Consider the following 22,801-nt stretch of genomic DNA (forward strand, 5'->3'; position numbering starts at 1 on the left):
GTCTACTTTGAAAATGAAGAACGAACACAGACACGGATGTCTCATTTATTTTTATGTTCTGTGGAATTGAATGAGATATCAAAGACTTAGATGACTCTACTTGAACTTTAAATCTGTGTCCTCATTGGTTTGTGTTTCTTTTATCTAATATTTTGAAGGTACCTCACAATGTGAAAGGTACTGTGCTAGGCACTGTGAATAGAAAGATGAATGAGAAAATTCCTGTTCTCAAAGAATTCGCAATCTAGAGGGGCTAAAATGCACAGTTGCTAATAATCATAATGCAAACTAGAATATAAATAATGTATAGTAGAGGTACAAAGAAAATACTATGATTTTGAAGGAGAGGGCTGCTTCCACATGGGTGCATCAAGCAAGGTTTCATGAAAGAAATAATACCTGAACTGTCCTGAAGGACAGTTTCTTCTCCCTCCCCCCTACTTTTCTTCCCTCTTCCTCCTCTTCTGCCTCTTTCTTTACCTTCTCTCCCTCTTTCCCCTTCTCCTCCTATTTCTCTTCCCCTCCTACTTCATCCGCCTTCTTCCATAATGCCTAATAAGATATTATAAATGTTTGGTGCTAAAATCTTCTTGTTAAACAAACCAAAGAACATATGATTTGTAATTGAAATTTGCACCCTTGTCCAGAGATTGAAACTGCTGTCAGTAATTAGTCTTAATGAAATTACATAGTTCTTAAATTAGCATGTAACTACTTTCATACTTTAGAAGCAACCACATAAACGTCATTTGAAACTTCATGACTGTGCTGAAGAATTAGAATAAAGCAAAATAAAATTTAAACATTTGGAAGTTGAGGATCTTTTGTCTTCACTAAAACATCATTTTACTGTCTATATCCTTTACCCTTAAGATGGAAATGGTGCTCGTTTAGTCTCTGTGAGAAGAGCAACCAGTTTCAATTATATGGCAAAATTGATTAGATTTTGTTTATTAGTCATTAGATTTTTTCTACATGTTTTCATTAAAACTTAAAGGACCCCTTAAAGTCATGAAAAATAGCTCAAAGAAAAGGTGGGTTGAAGTCCTTGATAAGCACTACAGTGAGAAGACAAGTACTAGTTATCCTTAGAACATTTAAGAGAAAGTTGGTTTATGATATGAAATGTCTTCAGCATTGCATTATTATACTAAGTTGGCATGCTAATCCTTTGTGGTTTTGGCCTGGATGATTGTTCAACTGTGCTTCCACTGGCTGGCAGCCAAAAAAATTCATTATTTTGGCAAGACATGGTATACTTTTAGACATGGGGGATTGTAACAATTTCTATACCAATTTAGAACTGGAGGCAGTCCATGAATTATTTTAAAGATACAAGAGTGCACATATTTTAAGGAACTGATTGACAAAAAAATTCCTACTTCCACATAAAAAACAGATCTCTGGTTTCTAAGACAAATTCTCTGTTATTAATGGCCTAGACAAGGGGAAAATAAAAACCCTCAAACCGCATACAGACACACAGTTCTTCTGAAACTACAATTGATGGCATTATTATATATTAGGGTTAAGTACCTCTATGAAATAAAACAATGCTTTTATAGAACCAAAATACATACCTCATGTCTAGGAAATGTCTTAATGGAGAGAATATGTAAGTTATCATTTTCATTGCTTTCGTTTGTTAGAAAAGATTATTAAGAAGGCATGTATTTTATGATGAGCTCTCTGCCTTTGCCTATAATCTTTAATTTGGATCCTCTCCTTTGATTCTGAAAAAAAATCTAATGTATACCAACCCAAACCTAATATACCTATGTTCTCATAGCTTTAGAGAGAGGTTGAAGGGAACTGAAAGGTGATAAGATCCCAAACTCTCATTTCATAGATGAGGAAATTGGTCAGAGAGATTAGGTGATTTGCCTAAAATTAGGCAGACAGAAACAAGATTTGAACCCAGGTTATCAGAATCCTAACCCTTTGCCCTTTCCACTGTAGAATGGCTGCCTTTCAGCTTTTCTACATTGTTACATTTTGTGATAGTGAAGAAAACATTGAATTTTTTTTCTCGCAGATGTATTATTCTAGCTAGAATTTCAACCTGTAGAAATAGAAGATTAGAATTTGGAATGTCAGTTTAAAGATCTAGCAGTGATTATACTCCTTAGAAGTAAAGATTTATTTTTAACAATGGATATTCTGAAGATTACAAAACTTTGAGGGGATATCACCTCTCCAGAAGAATATTAGCAGTCTTGAAAAAATGAGCCAAATTTAATAAGATTAAATTTAATGGAGTTAAATAGAAAATGCTTATATTTGTGTTACAAGTTTAATTTCACAACAGTGTGATCTTAGAGTTTGAAAAGACTGAAACACTCTCAGTCTGTATTAGTTAATACAGTTTTTGTTTGATTTTATATGTGTGTGTGTGTGTGTGTGTGTGTGTGTGTGTGTGATACTTACTGAATCAGGACTCAGAAGGATCTGAATTTAAATCTATTCTCAGACACCTATTAGCTGTGACCATTAACAAGTTACTTTATCTCTATCTGCCTCAGTTTCTTTATCTGTTAAGTAGGGATAATAATAGCCTCTTCTTCCTAGGGTTATTGTGAGGATAAAATGAGCTGATATTTATAAAGTGCTTTGCAAAACTATATAGTGCAAAACATTATATAAATGCAATAACAATATTGCTACTTTTTATTATTGTCTCTCGCATTAGAGTCTCTTAAACACAGGGATTTTTTCATCAATTATATTTATACCCAATGCCTAACATAGTGCCTAGCATATATTAGATGTTTCCTAAACACTTATTGATTGACTAATGCTGCCATCCTTTCAATCTTTTATACCTTATCTTACCTCCATTTTCATAATCCTAGAAAAAAGCTTTATATAGACTTGTTCCCTCTACTTTCTCACTTTCCACTGGCATTTTCATCTGGCTTCTTACTCCATCCCTTGCCAACAATTGCTTTCACCAATTTCTTTCCATAGTTCTTATCCTATTGGATCTGTCTGTCACATTTGGCACTATTGAATATTTCCCATTTTGAGTAATCTTTCCTCTCCAAGTTACTGTGAAACTGTTCTATTGGGACTTTCTACATGTCAGACAATATTCTCTGATCTTTTTTTTAAGAACTATCACGTCTGTCCTTCCTCCTATTCCTGGATATACTTCATGTCTCAGCCTTAGACCTTCTCCTCCTCTATCTCTATATTTTCTCAAAGAGAATTATAATTTCCTTTGTGTTCAGCTACAATATTTATGTGGATGATTCTCAGATATACACAATCCAAACCTTTTCTCTTTTCAGAGCTCCAGACATCTCCACTTGGGCATTCCATAGCCATAGCAAATTCAACGTGTCCAAAATAAAACTCACTATCCTTCCCCTTACATTCCATCTCCTATCTTCCCTATTTCTGTGGAGGGCATTGTGATTCCTCTAATCACCTAGATTCACAATCTAGGAATCATCCTCAACTCTTTTCTCTTACCTTTTGTGTCTATTTGTTGACACATTTTATCTATTCTATCTCTTCAGGGTCTGTCACATTTCAAGTCAAGTTAACAAGTATTTAAAACATTGCCTGCTGTTTACCAGGCACTACAGTAAGTGGGGGGGTATAAAGGGGCTCACTGTCTTAAAAAAGACTGGGAAAAGCTTCTTGCAGGAGGTATAATTTTAGCTGAGCTTTGAAGAAGTCACAAGATGAGAATGAGGAAAAAAAGAATTCCAGGTATGTCTGGGAAAATTCCAGGAGTCAGGAGATAGAATATCTCATTTGGGGGACAACCAGACCAGTATCACAGAAATGTAGAGTACTTGGAGGGGAGTAAGATGTAGGAAGACTGGAAATGTAGGAAGGAGCCAGGTTATAAAGGACTTCAAAAATACCAAAGAGGTGTTTATGTTTGATCCAGGAGGTAAAAGATAACTATTGAAGTTTATTTTGGAGTGGGGAAAGCGGGAATGATATGGTCCCAATATGGTCAGATTTGCATTTTAGGAAGATCAATTTGATATCTGAATGGACTGGAGGATGGACTGAGGTGGGAAGAGACTTGAGGAAGAGAGATCAACCAAAAAGGTATGACAGTAGTACAGACATTAGTGATGGAGACCTTCATCAGTGTGGCAGCAATCTCAGAAGAGCAAAGGGGGCATACATGAAAGATTTTATGAACTGACAGAACTTGGCAACTAATTGGGTACAGGAGATCAAAGAAAGTGAGACGTTGAGGATGACGCCTATTTTGTAGACTTGTCAGTATCATAAATTATCTTATTTCTTCTCCCTCCTCACATCACAGCCATCTTGGGCCAGGTTCTCATTATCTCTTGCTTTCACTGTTATAAAAACATTTTATTGGTTTCCCTCTACCCATGGATAGAAATTTTCCCTTCTGCAATCCATTCTCCATATAGCTGGTGTGTTGATGTTCCTACAGCACAGATCTGACCAAGGAGGTCTGGGCTCAAATCCCACCATAGGTATTACCTGTATGATGGAGGGCAACTCACTTAATCTCCCTGCCGGGTCTCAGTTTTGCCTCTCTGTGAAATGGGGGTGTTGGAACAGATAGGCTCTGAGGTCACTTCTGGATCTAAATCTGAATACAGAGCAAAATGCATGCTTCACATGCGGGATGTCTTTTTTTTTTTTTTTTTTTTAGCATAGTTTGTCTTTTTTTTTGCATATTTGTTTAGTTCTTTCCATCATTTATGATGTTACTACTGAGTAGTTACTATGTCTAATGACCTGGGTACCCAGACTTTTAGTCTGAATTCCCTGCTGTCACCTGCATGTAGAGGCCTAAGTCAACTGGTACCTATAGCTATCAAATTTGTTATGTTTTCTCCGCACTTCTCAGAGATTCAGATTCTCTAAAACAAATACAATTTTTCTTTATTAATCTAGGTATTTTACATTCTTGTAAATATTTACCAATTTCATTGATCAATTTTCCTGCTATGTAGTTGGGTAAAATAGTTTCTAATAATCTCATGAATATTTTCTTATTTTATTGTGAATTCTCTTTAAAAAAAATTCATCAATGCTAAAATATTCTCTCCCTCCCTCCCTTCTCTTCTTCCTCTTCCTCCTCCTCCCCCTCCTTCTTTTTCTTTTCTCTCTCTCTCAGCTAACAGTTTTTCTATTTTATTAGTTTTTTAACCTCTTGATATTTATTAATTCAATTTTTTCAATTTTGCTAATCTCTTTTTTAATTTTCAGAAAATGCGCGTTCTTGTTTAATATGTGTTGTTTGACTTGATGCTTTCCAAGTCTTTTTTAAACAACTTTTTCAATTTGTTGAGTTGCTTTTCTTTTTCTCTTTTGTTGATAAAATTAGAGATATGATTTTCTCCTAAGGACTATTTTGGTTACTTCCTTAAAGTTTTTGTTTGAATTACTTCTGTGATCTATTCTTTGACCTGCTAATTCTTTAACATTATTATTTCATTTCCATTTAAATATGAATTCTTTCTATAAAGGCTATTAGTTGTCATTAAAGGATAGGTTTAATGTTTCACTCTTCTAGATTTGCATATGTGATTTTTGAGCTCTAGCCCAAATACTTAGGATATTTGTGGGAAAGCCAGGCCCTTCTATGACCTTAAATGCTGTCATCTAATCTGAAAGTAAAACTTGATCATCTCTAATGTCTCTTCCAGTTCTGGTATTATGTGATACTGTAAATGAGTAAAGTGTGTGTGTGTGTGTGTGTGTGTGTGTGTGTGTGTGTGTGTGTGTGTGTGTGTGTGTGTGTGGTATGTGTGTGTTAGGAGGGGGTTTGAGGTTTGAGAATATAAAGAATATGTAACTGAAGGAAATTGTTCATGTTATGGTATAGCAAAAGATAAGTTTTGTTAAGTAAGGTGTAGCTAGTGGATATAAACCTTAAATGCTACACTGAAGAATTTGGACATGATTTGATAGAGAATAATTAAAGGCTCTTCAACAGAATAAAGTGTTTTAGGAAAACTGTTCTGGTGTTAATACATAGAACTGGCTGAAGACAGGTGTACTAGTTTGTAATTCATAATATTCATTCTTCTCTCTTTAACTATCATTTTCTCCCAAGATAAGTCCCTCCTCTTCATGGACTTAACATTCCATTTCATATTTTTTGGAATGCAACATAAAAATATGTCACTGTTGTCTGAAATTATGCCTCAGATTTTTTCAATAATCATAGTACTCCTACACTAAAGAGACTTCTTAAATATGGAGGAGATCCTGGATCCTTAAAGGCCATACTTGAGCGTAAGCTCTGGTCAGGCTTAATAAAGTTATGATTTAGAGCTAGTGTTTTATCAGCCTGATTTAGCTAGAAGAGGCTCATCAGCAGAAGGCTGGCTGTCATTAATATATTTAGATGATGAGAAATCATGAGCCCAAAGAGTTTAGGAAAACATGGAAAGACTTGCATGGAATAATGAAGAATGAGATAATCAGAACCAAGAAAATATTGTATACAGTAGCAGCAGTATTTTTGAAGAATGACTTTGAGTGAATAAGTTATTTTGTCTATTATAAATATCCAAATCAACTATAAAGGACATGTGAAAAAACACTAACTTTCAGAGAAGGTGAATCAGAGAAGTACCCTGAGATGATTTCATACTTTAAACCCATTATTCCTACAAGTTCTTCAAGACCTCTCTGGGTGTTATACTCACCTTGAATTTTGAAGTTTCCTTCTGTTGCATTTGAAGAAGTGATCACCGTTAGAACCAGGTTCAGTTCAAGTAAAATCCTTAGAAATATCAAGTTTGTCTTGTCTTGCTCTATCTTTAGTCACACGCAATAAAATATCATGGTAATAGTAGCTGTTGCCTGTAATGAATTCCAAAGCAGATGACTGTTCATGGCATTCTTTCTCTCACATTCTCTCCTGTTACAGAAGAAGGATTTTGAACTGTTCACTCTTGGCAAGCATTTTTAATTATCTTGGAAAATGGGGAATATGCTTTTCCTATATGGGGTGTGAGAGGAATATCTGTCATTTTTCTCTTCTAAATTTTTGTTTAAAATTATTTTATTGGCAAAAAGAATGACAAAATATCCCAGAAATAGAGCTTTTGGCAAACCATTGCTAGGGTTTCTTTCAGCTTGGTACCCCTAGATACACATTCTTGTAAGTTTCTTTGTGTAGCAGGCTGTTAAAAGAAAATATTGGCTGTCATTGATAACATCTTTGCATTATATTTTTCAGTTGTACTGATAAGTTGTTAATTAGAAATAAGGAAAGTAGAATATATACTTAAAATCCCAGATGTAGCTGTGATAAATTGAAATGCAAATCTTGGGATATAAATTATTAAACAAACCTCATTACTCAAGTATTTCAGGTGTTAGGAAAATAACATTGATTATTTGTCTTTTCAGTGGGTCTGGAGGCATAATTTATATACACACATATTTGTTCTAAAACATAACTTGATGCTTTTTTTTTTGCAAAGAAAAATAGAAGTTGAGTTATAACTTTAAAATGACCTTGGCTAAATGCAACAGACCACAGAGATGTAGAATTGAATAGATGTGAATCCCCAGCTGATAGCTATGCTTAGCTATCATTAGCATTTTGAAAACGGGCCAAAGTAGATTAGAAGGTATTTGTTTTGACTGGAGTGTCTGAGCTTTTTGGAAGCTGGTTAGAAGTAAATTTAGTATTTTTTTTCGGGGGGGAAGGGTTGGGGTAGAGGTAAGGGAGAAGAAGAGGAGCAACTAACTGATGATTTCATAACCTCCCATGAGTTTAATATTTCTCATCTTTGCATAGGAGTCCACAAAACTACATAGCTAGCCTTATTCTATTTCTTGAGTTTATAGTCCCACACCTCTGTCTTTTGGACAGCTCCATCTGAATGTCCCATAGGAACCTCTAATTCAACATGTCTAAAACAGAGCTCATTATGTTTCCATCTTCCTACTTTCCCTATTTCTGCTGGGAATGCTATTATTGTTTTAGTTATTTAAGTTCAAAACCCTAGTGTTATTTTGTGCTTCTACCCTCCCTCTGTCTCCCTTCTATTCTGGAAGTTGCTAAACCTTTTCAGTTTTACCTACACAATATCTCTACCTCTCTTGAATTTGTCTTCTTTTCCTTCCTGACACAACCACCACCTTTCTTCTGGTTCTCATCACTCTTCTCAGGACTACTGTAATAGCTTATTAATTTATCTCCCTGCTTCTAGTCTCTCCTAATAATCTTTTATCTACTACCATTCTGCCAAAGCAATGTAACATATCATCTACTGCTCCCTAATGATTCTGGTTTCACACAATCTAGATCTGGTCCTGGCAACCCGAACCAAATAGAGTCAGTTTCTCCCTTTGCTTTATTACACTTTCAACAGAGTTTAGTCTGAGGAAATCACTGAAATAAAACAGAATAAGTTCATGTCTAAAATTTTCCAAATGTGCCTATTCTCAAGTCTTATAATCTCTTAATGTACAATATGTGTATCAGGTATGGGACAGGATTTATTATGTGCCTCTTCCTCCCCATTTCCAGAAAATGTACTGGAAAAGGACTCATAGGGTTACATAAAGAAATTTAAAGCTTTCAAATAGCCCATTAGACACACACTGTACCTCAAAAACAATTTGGGGGCTTCCAAATATACATTCCTATTTGCATGGACTTACTTGAATTTACTATCTGACAAACTCATGGTGATAGTAGTTATATCAAGGTCCAGATTTCTTGTCTCTTCATCTCCATGCTTTGGTTTTAGTTCTTTAGCTTCTGAGTGATTCTCTTCCTTTTCTTTTTTTTTAAGATTTAAATTTATTTCTTTATTTTTTAGTTTTCAACATGCAGTTCCACAAGATTTCGAGTTCAAAATTTTCTCCCTATCTTTCCCCTCCCCCCACCCCAGGTGGCATGCATTCTGATTGCCCCTTCCCCCAGTTTGCCCTCCCTTTTATCATCCCTCTGCCTTATTCCTTCCCTTTTGGTTTCTTGAAGGACAAGATAGATTTCTATACCCAAATCTCATTTCCCAGTTGCATGTAAAAACAGTTTTTTAACATTTAATTTTTAAAACTTTGAGTTCTAAATTCTCTCCCTTCTTCCCTCCCTGTCCACTCCCATTGAGAAAGGCAGCAAATCAATACAGGTTATACTTATATAGTTATGTAAAACACCTCCATAATAGTCATTTTATGAAAGACTATATATTTCTCTCCATCCTATCTCACCCCCCAGTTATTTTATTTTCTCCTTTCACCCTGTCCCTCTTCAAAAGTGTTTGCTTCTGACTACCACCTCCTCCAATCTTCCCTCCCTTCTATCTTTCTCCTTTCCATCTTATCCCCTTACTCCCTACTTTCCTATAGGGCAAAATACTCCATCGAGTGTGTATATTATTCCTTCCTTAAGCCAAATATGATGAGAGGAAAGTTGACTCATTCCTTCTCAACTCCCCCCTCTTCCCCTCCATTGTAAAAGCTTTTTATTGCCTCTTTTATGTAAGATTATTTACCCCATTCCCATTCCATCTCTCCCTTTCTCCTTCTCCTAATGTATTCCTCTCTCACCACTTAATTTTATTTTTTAGATATCATCCCTTCATATTCAACTCACCCTGTGTCCCCCATCCATCCATCCATCCATCCATCCATCCATCCATCCATCCATCTATCTATCTATATACCTGTCTATTTATCTATCTCCTCCAACTACTCCTCTTCCTCCAACTAATACTGAGAAAGGTCTCCTGAGTTACAAATATTATCTTTCCATGTAGGAATTTAAACAGTTCAACTTTAAGAAGTCTCTTATGATTTTTATTTCCTGTTTACCTTTATATGCTTCTTTTGATTCTTGTATTTGAAAGTCAGATTTTCTAATTCAGCTCTGGTTTTTTCATCAAGAACACTGAAAGTTCCCCATTTCCTTTAATGTCCATTTTTTTCCCCTCTGAAGCATTATATTCAGTTTTGCTGAGTAGGTGATTCTTGGTTTTAATCTTAGCTCCTGTGATGTCTGAAATATCGTATTCCAAGCCCTTCAACCCCCTAATGTAGATGTTGCTGGATCTTCTGTTATCCTGATTGTATTTCCACAATACTTTAATTGTTTTTTTCTGATTGCTTGCAATATTTTCTCCTTGACCTGGAAACTCTGGAATTTGACTACAACATTCCTGATTTTCCTTTTAGTATCTCTTTCCAGAGGTGATTGATGGATTGTTTCAATTTCTATTTTACAATATCAAGGCAGTTATTTTGATAATTTCTTGAAAGCTGATGGTTAGGCTCCATTTTTCATCTTGGCTTTCAGGTAGTCCAATAATTTTAAAATTATCTCCCCAAATCTGTTTTCCAGGTCAGGGGTTTTTCCAGTGAGATATTTCACATTGTCTTCTATTTTTTTTCATTCTTTTGGTTCTGTTTTATAATTTCTTGATTTCTCATAAAGTCATTAGCTTCCATTTGCTCCATTCTAATTTTGAAGGAATTATTTTTTTCAATGACCTTTTGGACCTCCTTTTCCATTTGGCCAATTTTGCTTTTTAATTCTGCATTCTTTTTGTCATTGGTTCTTTGGACTTCTTTTGCCATTTGGGTTAGTCTATTTTTAAAGATATTCTTTTCTTCAGTGTTTTTTTGGGTCTCCTTTAGCAAGCTGTTGACTCAGTTGTCATGATTTTCTTGTATCACTTTCATTTCTCTTCCCAATTTTTCCTCTACTTCTCTCACTTGATTTTCAAAATCTTTTCTGAAATTTTCCATGACCTGAGACCCATTCATATTCCTCTTGGAGGCTTTTGATGTAGGAGCTTTGACTCTGCTGTCCTCCTTTGGTTATATGTTCTGATCTTCCTTGTCACCAAAGTAAGATTCTGTAGTCTGATTCTTTTTCCCGTTTTTGCTCATTTCCCCAGCCATTTCCATGATTTTTGAGCTCTTTGTCAAGGTAGTTCTCTGCTTCCCCACTATTTGTGGACCCAGAGCTCCAGAAGCAGCCTCTGCCACTGCTTTGGCTACTACCACTGCTGCCATCCTCCCACCCCACACTGCCCTGAGGCTGGGACCGGACTGGCCAGACCTTGAGCTCCTCTCTTACCCTGGTGCCATGGAGCTCTCCCACTAACCTTTTTGGCATCCTGGGCCAAGAAGTCTGGAAACTGCCAAAGATGCCAAAGATTCAGTCCCCTGAGGCCTGCTACTGTCAGCTTCTGCTGGTCCCGTCCATGCCAGACTGTGTTCCACTCCCTACTCACTGCAAAAGGTCCTTCTGATGACCTTCTAGGTTATCTTGGGCTGAGGATTTGTTTCACACTGTCATTTTGTGAGTTCTGTAGTTCTAGAATTTGTTTAGAGTCATTTTTACAGGTATTTAGAGGTCTTGGAGAGCTCAGGGAAGTCCCTGCTTTTACTTCACTATTTTGGCTTCACCCCTGATTCTCTTCCATTTTTTTAGAACATGTTATTGAAGAAATAATCTTCTACCTCTTGTGGGCTTGTGCCCAAAAGTTCAACCTCAAAGAACTCTCATATTTGAATCTAACTACAAGGCAATTCCCAAAGTGGGTGCTGCCCAGGAAATTTAACTTCCCTAGCTTGAAGACCAATTTATGGGACCATGCTTTCTGGGGAATTGAGAATCCCACCATCCACTACATGAAATGTTAACATACAGAAACACTTTCCTTGAGCTCATCATCTCAGGCTACACACAAGCACAGGTCTACCACTGATATGTACTTGTCCAGTAAGTAGCTATTACTGCTCCTTGGTGTGAGGGAAGGGAGAAATTCCCTCTTCCAAAACTTTCTGCACTCCAAAAGAAGACATAAAGTCAAAAGTAAAGGAGGTATTCTAAAAAGCAGGAGAAAATATATAGCAATGAAAAATAATCACAACTACCACCACCAAACAGGTCTTTTAGCTTATGTCAAAGACTACAGAGGGATGTATTCTTCAACAAGAGTACATTATTCTCCTAAGACTCAGTCTAGCAACCCTCAGGAAGCAGTTCTAATATCTGTAACCCAATGAATAAATCTCCACTGTATAGGAGAATCAGAGCCTATATTAATAGGTGTGCTTTACGGTGAAATTTCTGAAGCACTGGTCTTATCATTTATCTAAGTACTCTTGATTCTCTGGTCAATTTTAGTAAGTGTGTTTTTATTTATTATACATTGAATGAAGTATTAATACCAAACTCAAGAAAATGGTTTTATGAACTTTTTTATAAGCTTATATTATATTTTATAAACTTAATTAGATGCAGTTAAGGTGTAAAAAAAAATGTTCAGGTTGGCAATATTTCTTGCTTTGATCCTAATGTATACTTTTTCCATTTCCTCCTAGTGCCTGGAACCCTGCAAAGAATCATGGGAACTAAAGAAAAACCAATGCCAAAGTTTTTGTGAGGTATGCCCACCATCTAAACTGTATCATAGTTTTAGCCCTAGAAGTTTTTGATATGAAAATTAAAGTGAAAGATTCTCAGACAAATCATGACTTTGAAAGAAGGAGATTTTTATTTTCTTTTTTAGTCTGAGGGTGGACTAGGGAGGGCAGTATGTTTTCTAATCTCTGTCAAACAAACATACAAACAAAAAAAGATGGAAACTTTGCTCCTCAATCCATTTCATGAAATGACAAGGAAGTCTAAATAGTAAGTAGGTATGTGGAAAGGGAATAGTTGCCAAAAGCAAATTTTGTCTGCTTGGTCTTTTTGTTTAGTAATAATAAATCATTTTATTTAATAATTTATGTTACAGTTTAAAGTTTTAATTTTTTAAAGTACGTTTCCTCACATGAATCCTGTTAGGTAGATAATGCAAGCATTGTCCCCATTTTAAACAGAGAAACTAATTCTCATAGAAGGACAGTGACCTTCTCAAGATGACACAACTAAAAACTGTTCAATCAGAACTGAACCCCAGCTAGTTCTTTCCTGACTTCCAAGTCCAGCCCTGTTTACCACTGCAGTCTTCACTTTGGCTATGATGCCCACTGTCTTTGCCCTTAAAAAGAAGTCCTGCTATTCACATTCCAGTCACTGACCAAAGAAACACAAGCCAAATAATACTTTAAAAAAGTCCCTATTATTCAACTATTTGGGGCAATGTAGCACTAATCTAGTCTTTGCTGTTCAGCTCATCTCAAAGGCTGACGTTCTCAGGCACAGAAGAGTTCAGTTTAGCTGGTTTCTATATACAGCTCTAGCTTTTAAGCATTCACCCAGGATCCTTAATTTTATTTCATTTATTTGAGTTTACTATAGTTACTTTACTTATTATATATCACTGGAGAGATTTGGTAATGAAATGAAAATATGCCTTTAAGTATTCAAGTTAGAAATAAACCACTATAGTAAGCTTGGGACTCCAACTATAATTATAATGATAAGCAATAGTAGTCAGCATATTCAGCGCTTTAAGGTATGCAGAGTGCTTTACATGTATTAACTCATTTGATCCTCTCAATAATCTGTAAGATAGATTCTATTATGATCCTCATTTTACAGATGAGAAAACAGAGGTCCAGAGAGTTTAAGTGACTTGCTTAAGTTAGCTAGCGTGTGTCTAAAGCAGGATTCAAATACATGTCTTCCTCAATCCAAATCCCTGTATCTCTATCAATAGCCAAATCGATAGAACTAATGCTTGCTCCTGCCCTCTGCCATTCATTATACTATTTCAGCCTTGAGGAGCTATAATTATATTAGGAGTTTGAATGATTTCATGCTTTTATTTGTAACAATGTAGTTGAATTTTCAAAATCCTATTTGCCAAGGACATAAGGGATGTGTATGTGTGTGTGTGAGAGAGACAGAGACAGAGACAGAGAGACAGACACAGAGAAAGAGGGAGACAGAGAGATAGAGATAGAGAGACAGACATAAAGAGAGAAAAAGAGAGAGACAGACACAGGGACAAAGGCTGAAGTTGTGTCTACCCTAAATTCAGGATTCTCTTATCTTATGGAAATTATTGCCCTATCTTTTCTGTGATCTTCTGTAGAATAAAGGAGTAAGGGATTCAAGGAAAGAGGATAACGTAGAACTGGATTGGTTTGCCTGGGGATCAAGATGGGGAAGGGAAGAGAGAGTAGCCGTTGGAGGACTGGTGTCTTAGGAAAGAACTGGAAGGTAGAAATAATGAAGGTAATGGTAAGAATGAAGAATGGGATTTACATTATCAAGGCAGAGTGAGAGGTGGAATGACCACAGATTGCAGTCAGATAAAGAAATTTCAGAGTTCATTAACATAGGCATGGAATATTTGTGGGCAATGACAAGATCAATGTTATAACTTTGTATATCTCTTTACTTCTGGTGTGTATGTGTGTTTTAACATACCACAGATATAATTTGCCTAGATTTTTAAAAAAACATCTGACAGTCTCTCATGTCATTATTTCAGACAATGTGGAGAAATGTAGACTGGAGGATAGGGCAGGGAATAAGCACCTTCTGCATGTCAGGCACTGTGCTGTGTTTTGTTAATATATCATTTGATTTTTCAATCATCTTTCAAAGTAGGTGCTAAATTAGATGAGTATAGCTCAGGAAGACCTAAGTTCAAACACTACTTGAGTGACCCTGGGCAAGGAACTTAACCTCTATCTGTCTTAGCTTTTCTCATTTATAAAATAGGTATAATAATAATACTTAATTCCCACAGTTGCTGTGAAGATAAATTGAGAAAATATTTGGAAACTAAGGCAAACATTGAAATGCTATATAAATTGTCATTATCATCATCACTGCCACCACAACCATCATCAGTTCATTGACTTTTTAAATTGTATCTGACTCTTCATGTCCCCATTTGGGATTTTATGGGCAAAGATACTGGAATGGTTTGTTATTTCCTTTTCCAGTTCATTTTACAGATGAGGAAACAGAGGCAAACAGGTTTAAGTGACTTGCCCAATAAGTATCAGAGGCCAGATTTGAACTCATAAAGATGAGTTTTCCTGACTCCAGGTCCATCCTCTATCCTCTGAGCCACATAGCTACCCCAACATTGTCATCCTCATCCTCCCCCTCCTCCTCCTCATCATATTATGCAATTAAGGAGATTTGAAATTGGCTGAATGAACAGATCTGAAAAGTAATCCTTAACGAATCAACATCAATTGAATTTGATAGAAAGGGTCTAGTGGAATGTCCCAGGGATATGCTTGATTCACTTTATGCTATTTAAAGTTGTCATTGACCATTTAGTTAAAAGCATAGAGAATATACTTAACAAATATACTGATGACATGAAGCCAGGAGGGATAAGTTTAAATGACAGGATCCAAAAGATCTTGACAGGTTCAAATTTTGACCTTAACATTATAAGATGAAATTCAGTACTGATAGATGTATTATTACATGTGGGTTATTAAAATTTCATTTAATAATGAGAAAATATGATTAGAAGCAATTTGGAAAGATTTAGAGATATTAATTGATCTCAAGTTCAATGTGAGTCAACAATAGGATATTAGCAGCCTGAAAAGTCTTGTGACCTGAGAGTGCACTAAAAGACATAGTGTCTTGTATGAGAGCCCAAGAGTTTCTATGGCTCTGGGGCCCTCCTTTCCTGATTGGTGATTGCCTTTCTAGGACCTTCATCCTTCCCTAAACTACATTCCTGACTTTTTGGACTATTTCCACCTAGTCACAGCAGCCTCCTCACTCTGGAAGTTCAGTCTGCCCCTATAACTTCCCCACCTGGGAGTGTACTTCACCCCATATCTTCTCACACTGGAAATATACTCTGCTCCTGGGTTGTTCGTCTGATTGGTTGATTCCTCCCAGAACTCCTATTTTAAGGAAAGTGCACAGACCAGTTATTCTTTATTCCTCTACAGATACTACTCCTTACTCTCTGGACTTTGTCCCTGCACTGTGCCTTTTCTCTCCCTCTTCTTTTCTGCTTCTTCTTTTTAAAAAAAAATACGTTATCTTCCTCCATCCATTAGAATATAAGTTCCTTGAGGGCAAGGACTATGTTTCTTTTTGTGTTTGTAGTCCCAGACTTAGTAGAGTGGCTGGCACAAAGTAAGTGCTTGATAAATTCTTGTTGACTTGACCACTATGTTAAGAAAGTCTCAGGAGTGCCTACCTTCACTCTCAACCTTTAGCTGTCTCTTCTCCTCCAGTTCTGAAACCATTTATCACAATGTAATTAAATTTGCCTTGCTCTTCTATCACCATCTGTGGCCCAAAGCCTACTTTGTCCCTGCCAGGAAAATCTATATATGTGCCCCATTTCTAGCAACCCATACTTATCTTATCTCCTAAGATAGTACTACTTGAAGATGAACCTCTGTACAAAATCATAATGTACCTGAACTCAGTCTTCAATGATTAATATACTTTTAACCTATAATACTATCCGATCCAATCATTCAGAATATCTGGTTTTCATTGCTGAGGCCCTATCTTCCATCCTCCACTAATTACTCCCTTATTCCCATCCCCCTTAACTCAAGCTCTAAGTTATCTAAGCCTTTGACACTGCTCTTTGGAATTTCTGAACCATAGATAACAAACTTGATTGTATCTTAAACCTTTTCCTCTCTTCCACCTTCTACTCACTGAGACCTGTCTCCTTGATAACACAGCTTCCTTGGCTACCCTCTCCAGAGCCAGTTACATTTTGACTCATTCACTCAGACTCCCTGGTTAAAGTGGGAGAGTCAGTTTATACCTTCTTCCTTCACTGCGACTTCCAGACTCTCTGACCACCACCATTACCCAGTAACCTCTCCTCCTTTAAGGTTCATTCAATACTCACTTACCACTCAATCAAGATTCTGATAAATGTAGTCTATGGACTTCCAGGACATTCTTCTTCCTTCCTCAATAAGTTTAAACACTCAGGGGAGGAGCCAAGATGGCGGAGTAGAAAGATACACATATGCTAGCTCCAAACCCACAGTCCGTAAAATACCTGTAAAGAAGAACTCCCAACAAATTCTGGAGCAGCAGAAGCCACAGAACAATGGAGTGGAGGAGATTTCTGTTCCAGAGAGACCTGAAAAACTGACCCAAAAGGTCCGTCAAGCACCGGACTGGAGCAGAGCCCAGCCCTTCCTTGGCCATGGGCTGTGAGGGGAGCAGATCTGAGCAGGCTTCAAGGACAGAATCTCCAGCAGCCCTGAAGGTCCCTCCACCCACAGGTGCCAAAGGTCAGTGAGAGGGTCTTCTCAGCTCACCGAGAGGGGAGTGGTGTGTCCCCATAACTCAGGCCCCCTCGGGAGGCAGCAGCTGAGGCAGCAGCAGACAAGGGCTCCCAAAGCAGGCAGGAGCTCGGATCCATTGTTGAAGGTCTCCACGTAAACCCCCTGAGGGAACTAAGCCCCAAGTGGTGGCCCTGCCTCCACTTGACCACCTGAACTTAATCTCACACTAAATAGCAGCCCCACCCCCACCCAAAGCCCTGAGGCTGGGAAGCAGCATTTGAATCTCAGCCCCAAGCACTGGCTGGGTGGATCTGGAGGTGAGGTGGGAGTGGAGAGGACACTCAGAAGTCAAGTAACTGGCTGGGAAAATGCCCAGAAAAGGCGGGGAAAATAAGACCATAGAAGGTTACTTTCTTGGTGAACAGATATCTCCTCCCATCCTTTCAGATGAGGAAGAGCAATGCTTACCATCAGGGAAATACATAGAAGTCAAGGCTTCTGTCTCCCAAACATCCAATATAAATATTCAATGAGCTCAGGCCATGGAACAGCTCAAAAAGAATTTTGAGAATCGTTAGAGAGGTGGAGGAAAAACTGGGAAGAGAAATGAGAGAGATGCAAGAAAAGCATGAAAAGCAGGTCAACACCTTGCTAAAGGAGACCCCAAAAAAATACCGAAGAAAATAACACCCTTAAAAATAGGCTAACTCAATTGGCAAAAGAGGTTCAAAAAGCCAATGAGAAGAATGCTTTCAAAAGCAGAATTAGCTAAATGGAAAAAGGAGGTCCAGAAGCTCACTGAAGAAAATAGTTCTTTCAAAATTAGAATGGAACAGATGGAAGCTAATAACTTTATGAGAAACCAAGAAATCACAAAATAAAACCAAAAGAATGAAAAAATGGAAGAGAATGTGAAATATCTCATTGGAAAAACAACTGACCTAGAAAATAGATCCAGGAGAGACAATTTAAAAATTATGGGACTACCTGAAAGCCATGATCAAAAAAAGAGCTTAGACATCATCTTTCATAAAATTATCAAGGAAAACTGCCCTGAGATTCTAGAACCAGAGGGCAAAATAAGTATTCAAGGAATCCACTGATCACCACCTGAAAGAGATCCAAAAAGAGAAACTCCTAGGAACATTGTGGCCAAATTCCAGAGTTTCCAGGTCAAGGAGAAAATATTGCAGGCAGCTAGAAAGAAACAATTCAAATACTGCAGAAATACAATCAAGATAACACAGGATCTATCAGCTTCTATATTAAGGGATCAAAGGGCATGGAATATGATATTCCAGAAGTCAAGGGAACTAGGACTAAAACCAAGAATCACTTACCCAGCAAAACTGAGTATAATACTTCAGGGGAAAAAATGGTCTTTCAATGAAGTAGAGAACTTTCAGGCATTCTTGATAAAAAGACCAGAGCTGAAAAGAAAATTTGACTTTCAAACACAAGCCTGAAGAGAAGCATGAAAAGGTGAACAGCAAAGAGAAGCCATAAGGGACTTACTAAAGTTGAACTGTTTACATTCCTACATGGAAAGACAATATTTGTAACTCTTGAAACTTTTCAGTATCTGGGTACTGGGTGGGATTACACACACACACACACACACACACACACATACACACACACACATGCACACACATGCACACACACAGAGACAGAGAGTACAGAGTGAATTGAATAGGATGGGATCATATCTTAAAAAAAATGAAATTAGGCAGTGAGAGAGAAATATATTGGGAGGAGAAAGGGAAAAATGGAATGGGGCAAATTATCTCTCATAAAAGAGGCAAGCAAAAGACTTTTTAGTGGAGGGAAAAAGAGGGGAGGTGAGAGAAAAAACATGAAGCTTACTCTCATCACATTCGACTAAAGGAAGGAATAAAATGCACACTCATTTTGTTATGAAAACCTATCTTACAATACAGGAAAGTGGGGGAGAAGGGGATAAGCAGAGTGGGGGGGATGATGGAAGGGAGGACAATGGGAGGAGGGAGCAATTTGAAGTCAACACTTGGGGAGGGACAGGCTCAAAAGAGAGAATAGAAGTAATGGGGGGCAGGATAGGATGGAGGGAAATATAGTTAGTTTTAAACAACACAACTATTATGGAAGTCATTTGCAAAACTACACAGATATGGCCTATATTGAATTGCTTGCCTTCCAAAGGGAATGGGTGGGGAGGGAGGGATGAAGAGAAGTTGGAACTCAAAGTTTTAGGAACAACTGTCGAGTTCTGTTCTTGCTACTGGGAAATAAGAAATACAGGTAAAGGAGTATAGAAAGTTATCTGGCCCTACAGAACAAAAGAGAAGATGGCTACAAGGGAAGGGAGGGATGATAGAAGAGAGGGCAGATTGGTGATAGGGGTAATTAGAATGCTTGGTGTTTTGGGGTGGGGGAGGGGACAAATGGGGAGAAAATTTGGAACCCAAAATTTTGTGAAAATGAATGTTAAAAGTTAAATAAGTAAATTAAAAAAGTAAATTTAAACACTCAATTGGGTATGGAAATCTATCTTAACCCGCAGGTATGCAAGGGGGAAAGGGATAGGAGAGAGAAGATAATAGAAGGGACAGCAGATTGGGGGAAGGGGTAATCAGAAGCAAACATTATTGTGGGGGGCAGGTCAAGGGAGAGAATGGAATAAATCAAGAGCAGGACAGGATAGAGGGAAGTGTGGTTAGTCTTTCACAACATGACTGTTATGGAAGTGTTTTACATGGCTACACATGTATGACCTACATCAAATTGCTTGCCTTCTCAATGAGAGTGGATGGAGAGGGAGGGAGAGTGAGAATGTGGAAATCAAAGCTTTAAAAATGAATGTTAAACATTGTTTCTGAGTGCAAATGGGAAATAAGATGTATAGAAATAGGGTATAGAAATTTATCTTGTCCTACAGGAAAATACAGGGGAGGGGAATGATAGAAGGGATGACAGATTGAGTGAAGGGGTAAATGGGGTATATACTGTCCTGGGGATGGGGGTGGAGAGAGATGGGGAGAAAATTTGGAATTCAAAATCCTGTGGAAGTGAATGTATATTATATATAATATATATACACATATTATACATGATGTGCATATATGTATGTATATATAATGTGTATGTATATTATATATATGCATATTATATATAACATGCTTATATGTATGTATATATATGTGTATATATATTATATATATATAATGTGTGTATATATGTGTGTGTTTGTGTTTGTGTGTGTGTGTGTGTGTGTGTTCAGTGTTTGCTTCCCACAGTCTTTTCTCCTCCCCAAATCCTGCATATATAGTATGGAAGTTCATCATGCATATTGATATTCCCTTAAATACCTTCAATCCTCAATTACTCAACTTACTCATTTTTCATGGCTTACCTCCAGCCCACCAGAGATATACAGAATGTTAATGACCTCTGAAATTCCTTTATCTGATTGTAATCTGTTGTTCATTCCACCTCTTACTCTGACTTGCACATCTAAACCCTAGTCTTCATCCTACCAATGACCTCCCAGTTCCTTCCCAGAAAGGAATTCCCTCCAATGACTACACTCTCTTGCTTTCCCCCATATTTATCCCCTGATAGACCAGTTCAGCTCTACATTGTCCTCATTTCTCGAAGTCCTTACTCCTTCATTCTTCAGAATATCTTTCCTTTCTGAATCCCAGGTTTTGTTTACTCCTGCCCTTTGTTGCCTTTAATTCCACTGCCATGCTGCTGAACAAGGCTGTGGGAAATCACAAAACTGTGTTGACTTGATCCACTTCAAGTTTATATTACATACTATTAACTGGACCCTCACTAATGCAAGGCAATTCTTCTATATCTCCCTTTTTTATACCTATGTAATGTTTGTAAATCAGACCAAGACCTTTGACACTGTTAGTCATGAGGGCTTATGGAAAATTATGTCAAAATTTGGTTGCCCAGAGAAGTTCATCAGCATTGTATGTCAATTTCATGATGGCATGTTCTCCTGGGTTTTGGATAGTGGACCATGCTCTCCTGCCTTTACAGTCACCAGTGGAGTCAAACAGGGTTGTGTGCTTGCTCCCATGCTTTTTAGTATGATGTTTTCAGCCATGTTGTCAAATGCTTTCAATGAGGATGAACATAGCATTAAGGTCAACTACCATAGTGATGGTAAGTTCTTCAATTTGAAAAGGCTACAAGCCAAGACCAAAGTGGAGGGAGTGTTGGTGAATGATTTTTTGTTTGCTGATGATTGTTCATTCAATGCAGCCTCTGAAGCTGAGATGCAACAAAGTATGGATCAGATCTTTGCTGCCTGTGCTAATTTTGGTCTAATAATTAACACCAAGAAAATGCATGTGCTCCTTCAGTCACCATCACACCATTCATACATGGAACCATTGGTTACAACAAATGGAGAAGTTTTGAATGCTGTGGGTAAGTTCACTTACCTTGGTAGTGTACTTTCCAGGGATGTACACAATGACAATGAGGTTGATACATGCATTGCCAGAGCTAGCTCAGTGTTTGGGAGGCTCCAAAAAGACGTTAGGAGAGGAGAGTTATTAGACTGACTACCAAACTGAAGGTCTCCATAGCTGTTGTGCTGACCTCATTGTTATATGCCTGTGAAACATGGACAGTCTACCAGCGCCATGCCAGGAAACTGAACCGCTTCCATTTGAACTGTCTTATGAAGATTCTGAAAATCACCTGGCAGAATAAGGTACCAGACACTGAAGTCCTTGCTCTAACTGAACTGCCAAGCATTCAAACTATGCTTCAGAGAGCGCAGCTCCGATGAACTGGCCATGTTGTTGGAATGCAAAATGTATGCTTGTCAGGACTGTTTTGTGGAGAACTCACATGGGGCAGGCGATCATATGGTGGTCAGAAGAAGCGATACAAGGACACTCTCAAGGTCTCTTTCAAGAACTTTGGATTTGACTGTGTGACATGGGAGACTGGCACAGGACCGCTCAGCATGGCATGCCCACATCAGAAAAGGTGCTGTGCTGTATGAGGTATTGAGACAGCACAAAGGAAACATAGGGTGTGCAAATTTGGAGTAACCATCCCAAATATTCACATGGACTATCTCTACCCAATCTGTGGTAGAGCATTCTGAGCTCATATTGGTCTGATCAGCCACAGTTGGACACACTGAAACTTCACTTTATCATGGTGATTTTGGTCCTCTTCAAGGACAACAACCACCTTAACAAATTTGCTGTTGGGTAAATGGGTAAAACAGATTTTACCAATTCCCCACAGTAGCTTTTTCAAACTTTTTCATCCCTTCCCAGGCCTCCTTAGATTTGTTTCCTTCTACCCTCTCAGCTGTGAACCTTGCCTCATATTTCACTGAAAAAAATGAAGTCATTTGCACAATGCCCTTTTCTTCCTCATTGAACTTCACTCAAATGTCTTCTGTCATGATCTCTTCCTTTACCTTGAAGTGGTGATGACGTAGGATGCACTGGGAGACCTTGGGCCCTTTAGACCAAGGTCTTTGCACGTACTCACTTAGGTTAAGGCAGCACCCATTCATTGAATAGTCCTGTTTAAGAAGGAGCCAGGGCATGGCCTCTTTAATGAGGTCAAGAAAAAGAAAGATATCAGGCTGAACAAAATCAAGTGCAAGTCATGTCATCATTTATCTGATGGCATGGTCTTCTTC

At 37.7% G+C, this 22,801-nt stretch overlaps 1 protein-coding gene across 1 annotated transcript in view; it reads left to right on the top strand.

Moving 5' to 3' along the window:
• ANOS1 (anosmin 1) overlaps nucleotides 1–22,801 on the top strand; it is a 253,812-nt gene that overhangs the window by 126,659 nt on the left and 104,352 nt on the right. Inside the window, exon 3 of the mRNA XM_072614427.1 lies at nucleotides 12,313–12,375. Within this exon, the coding sequence (XP_072470528.1) occupies nucleotides 12,313–12,375 (63 nt within the window). The remainder of the gene's footprint in view (nucleotides 1–12,312; nucleotides 12,376–22,801) is intronic.

The sequence above is a fragment of the Notamacropus eugenii genome, chromosome 5 (assembly GCF_028372415.1).
Source record: "Notamacropus eugenii isolate mMacEug1 chromosome 5, mMacEug1.pri_v2, whole genome shotgun sequence".
NCBI classification, from domain to species: domain Eukaryota; kingdom Metazoa; phylum Chordata; class Mammalia; order Diprotodontia; family Macropodidae; genus Notamacropus; species Notamacropus eugenii.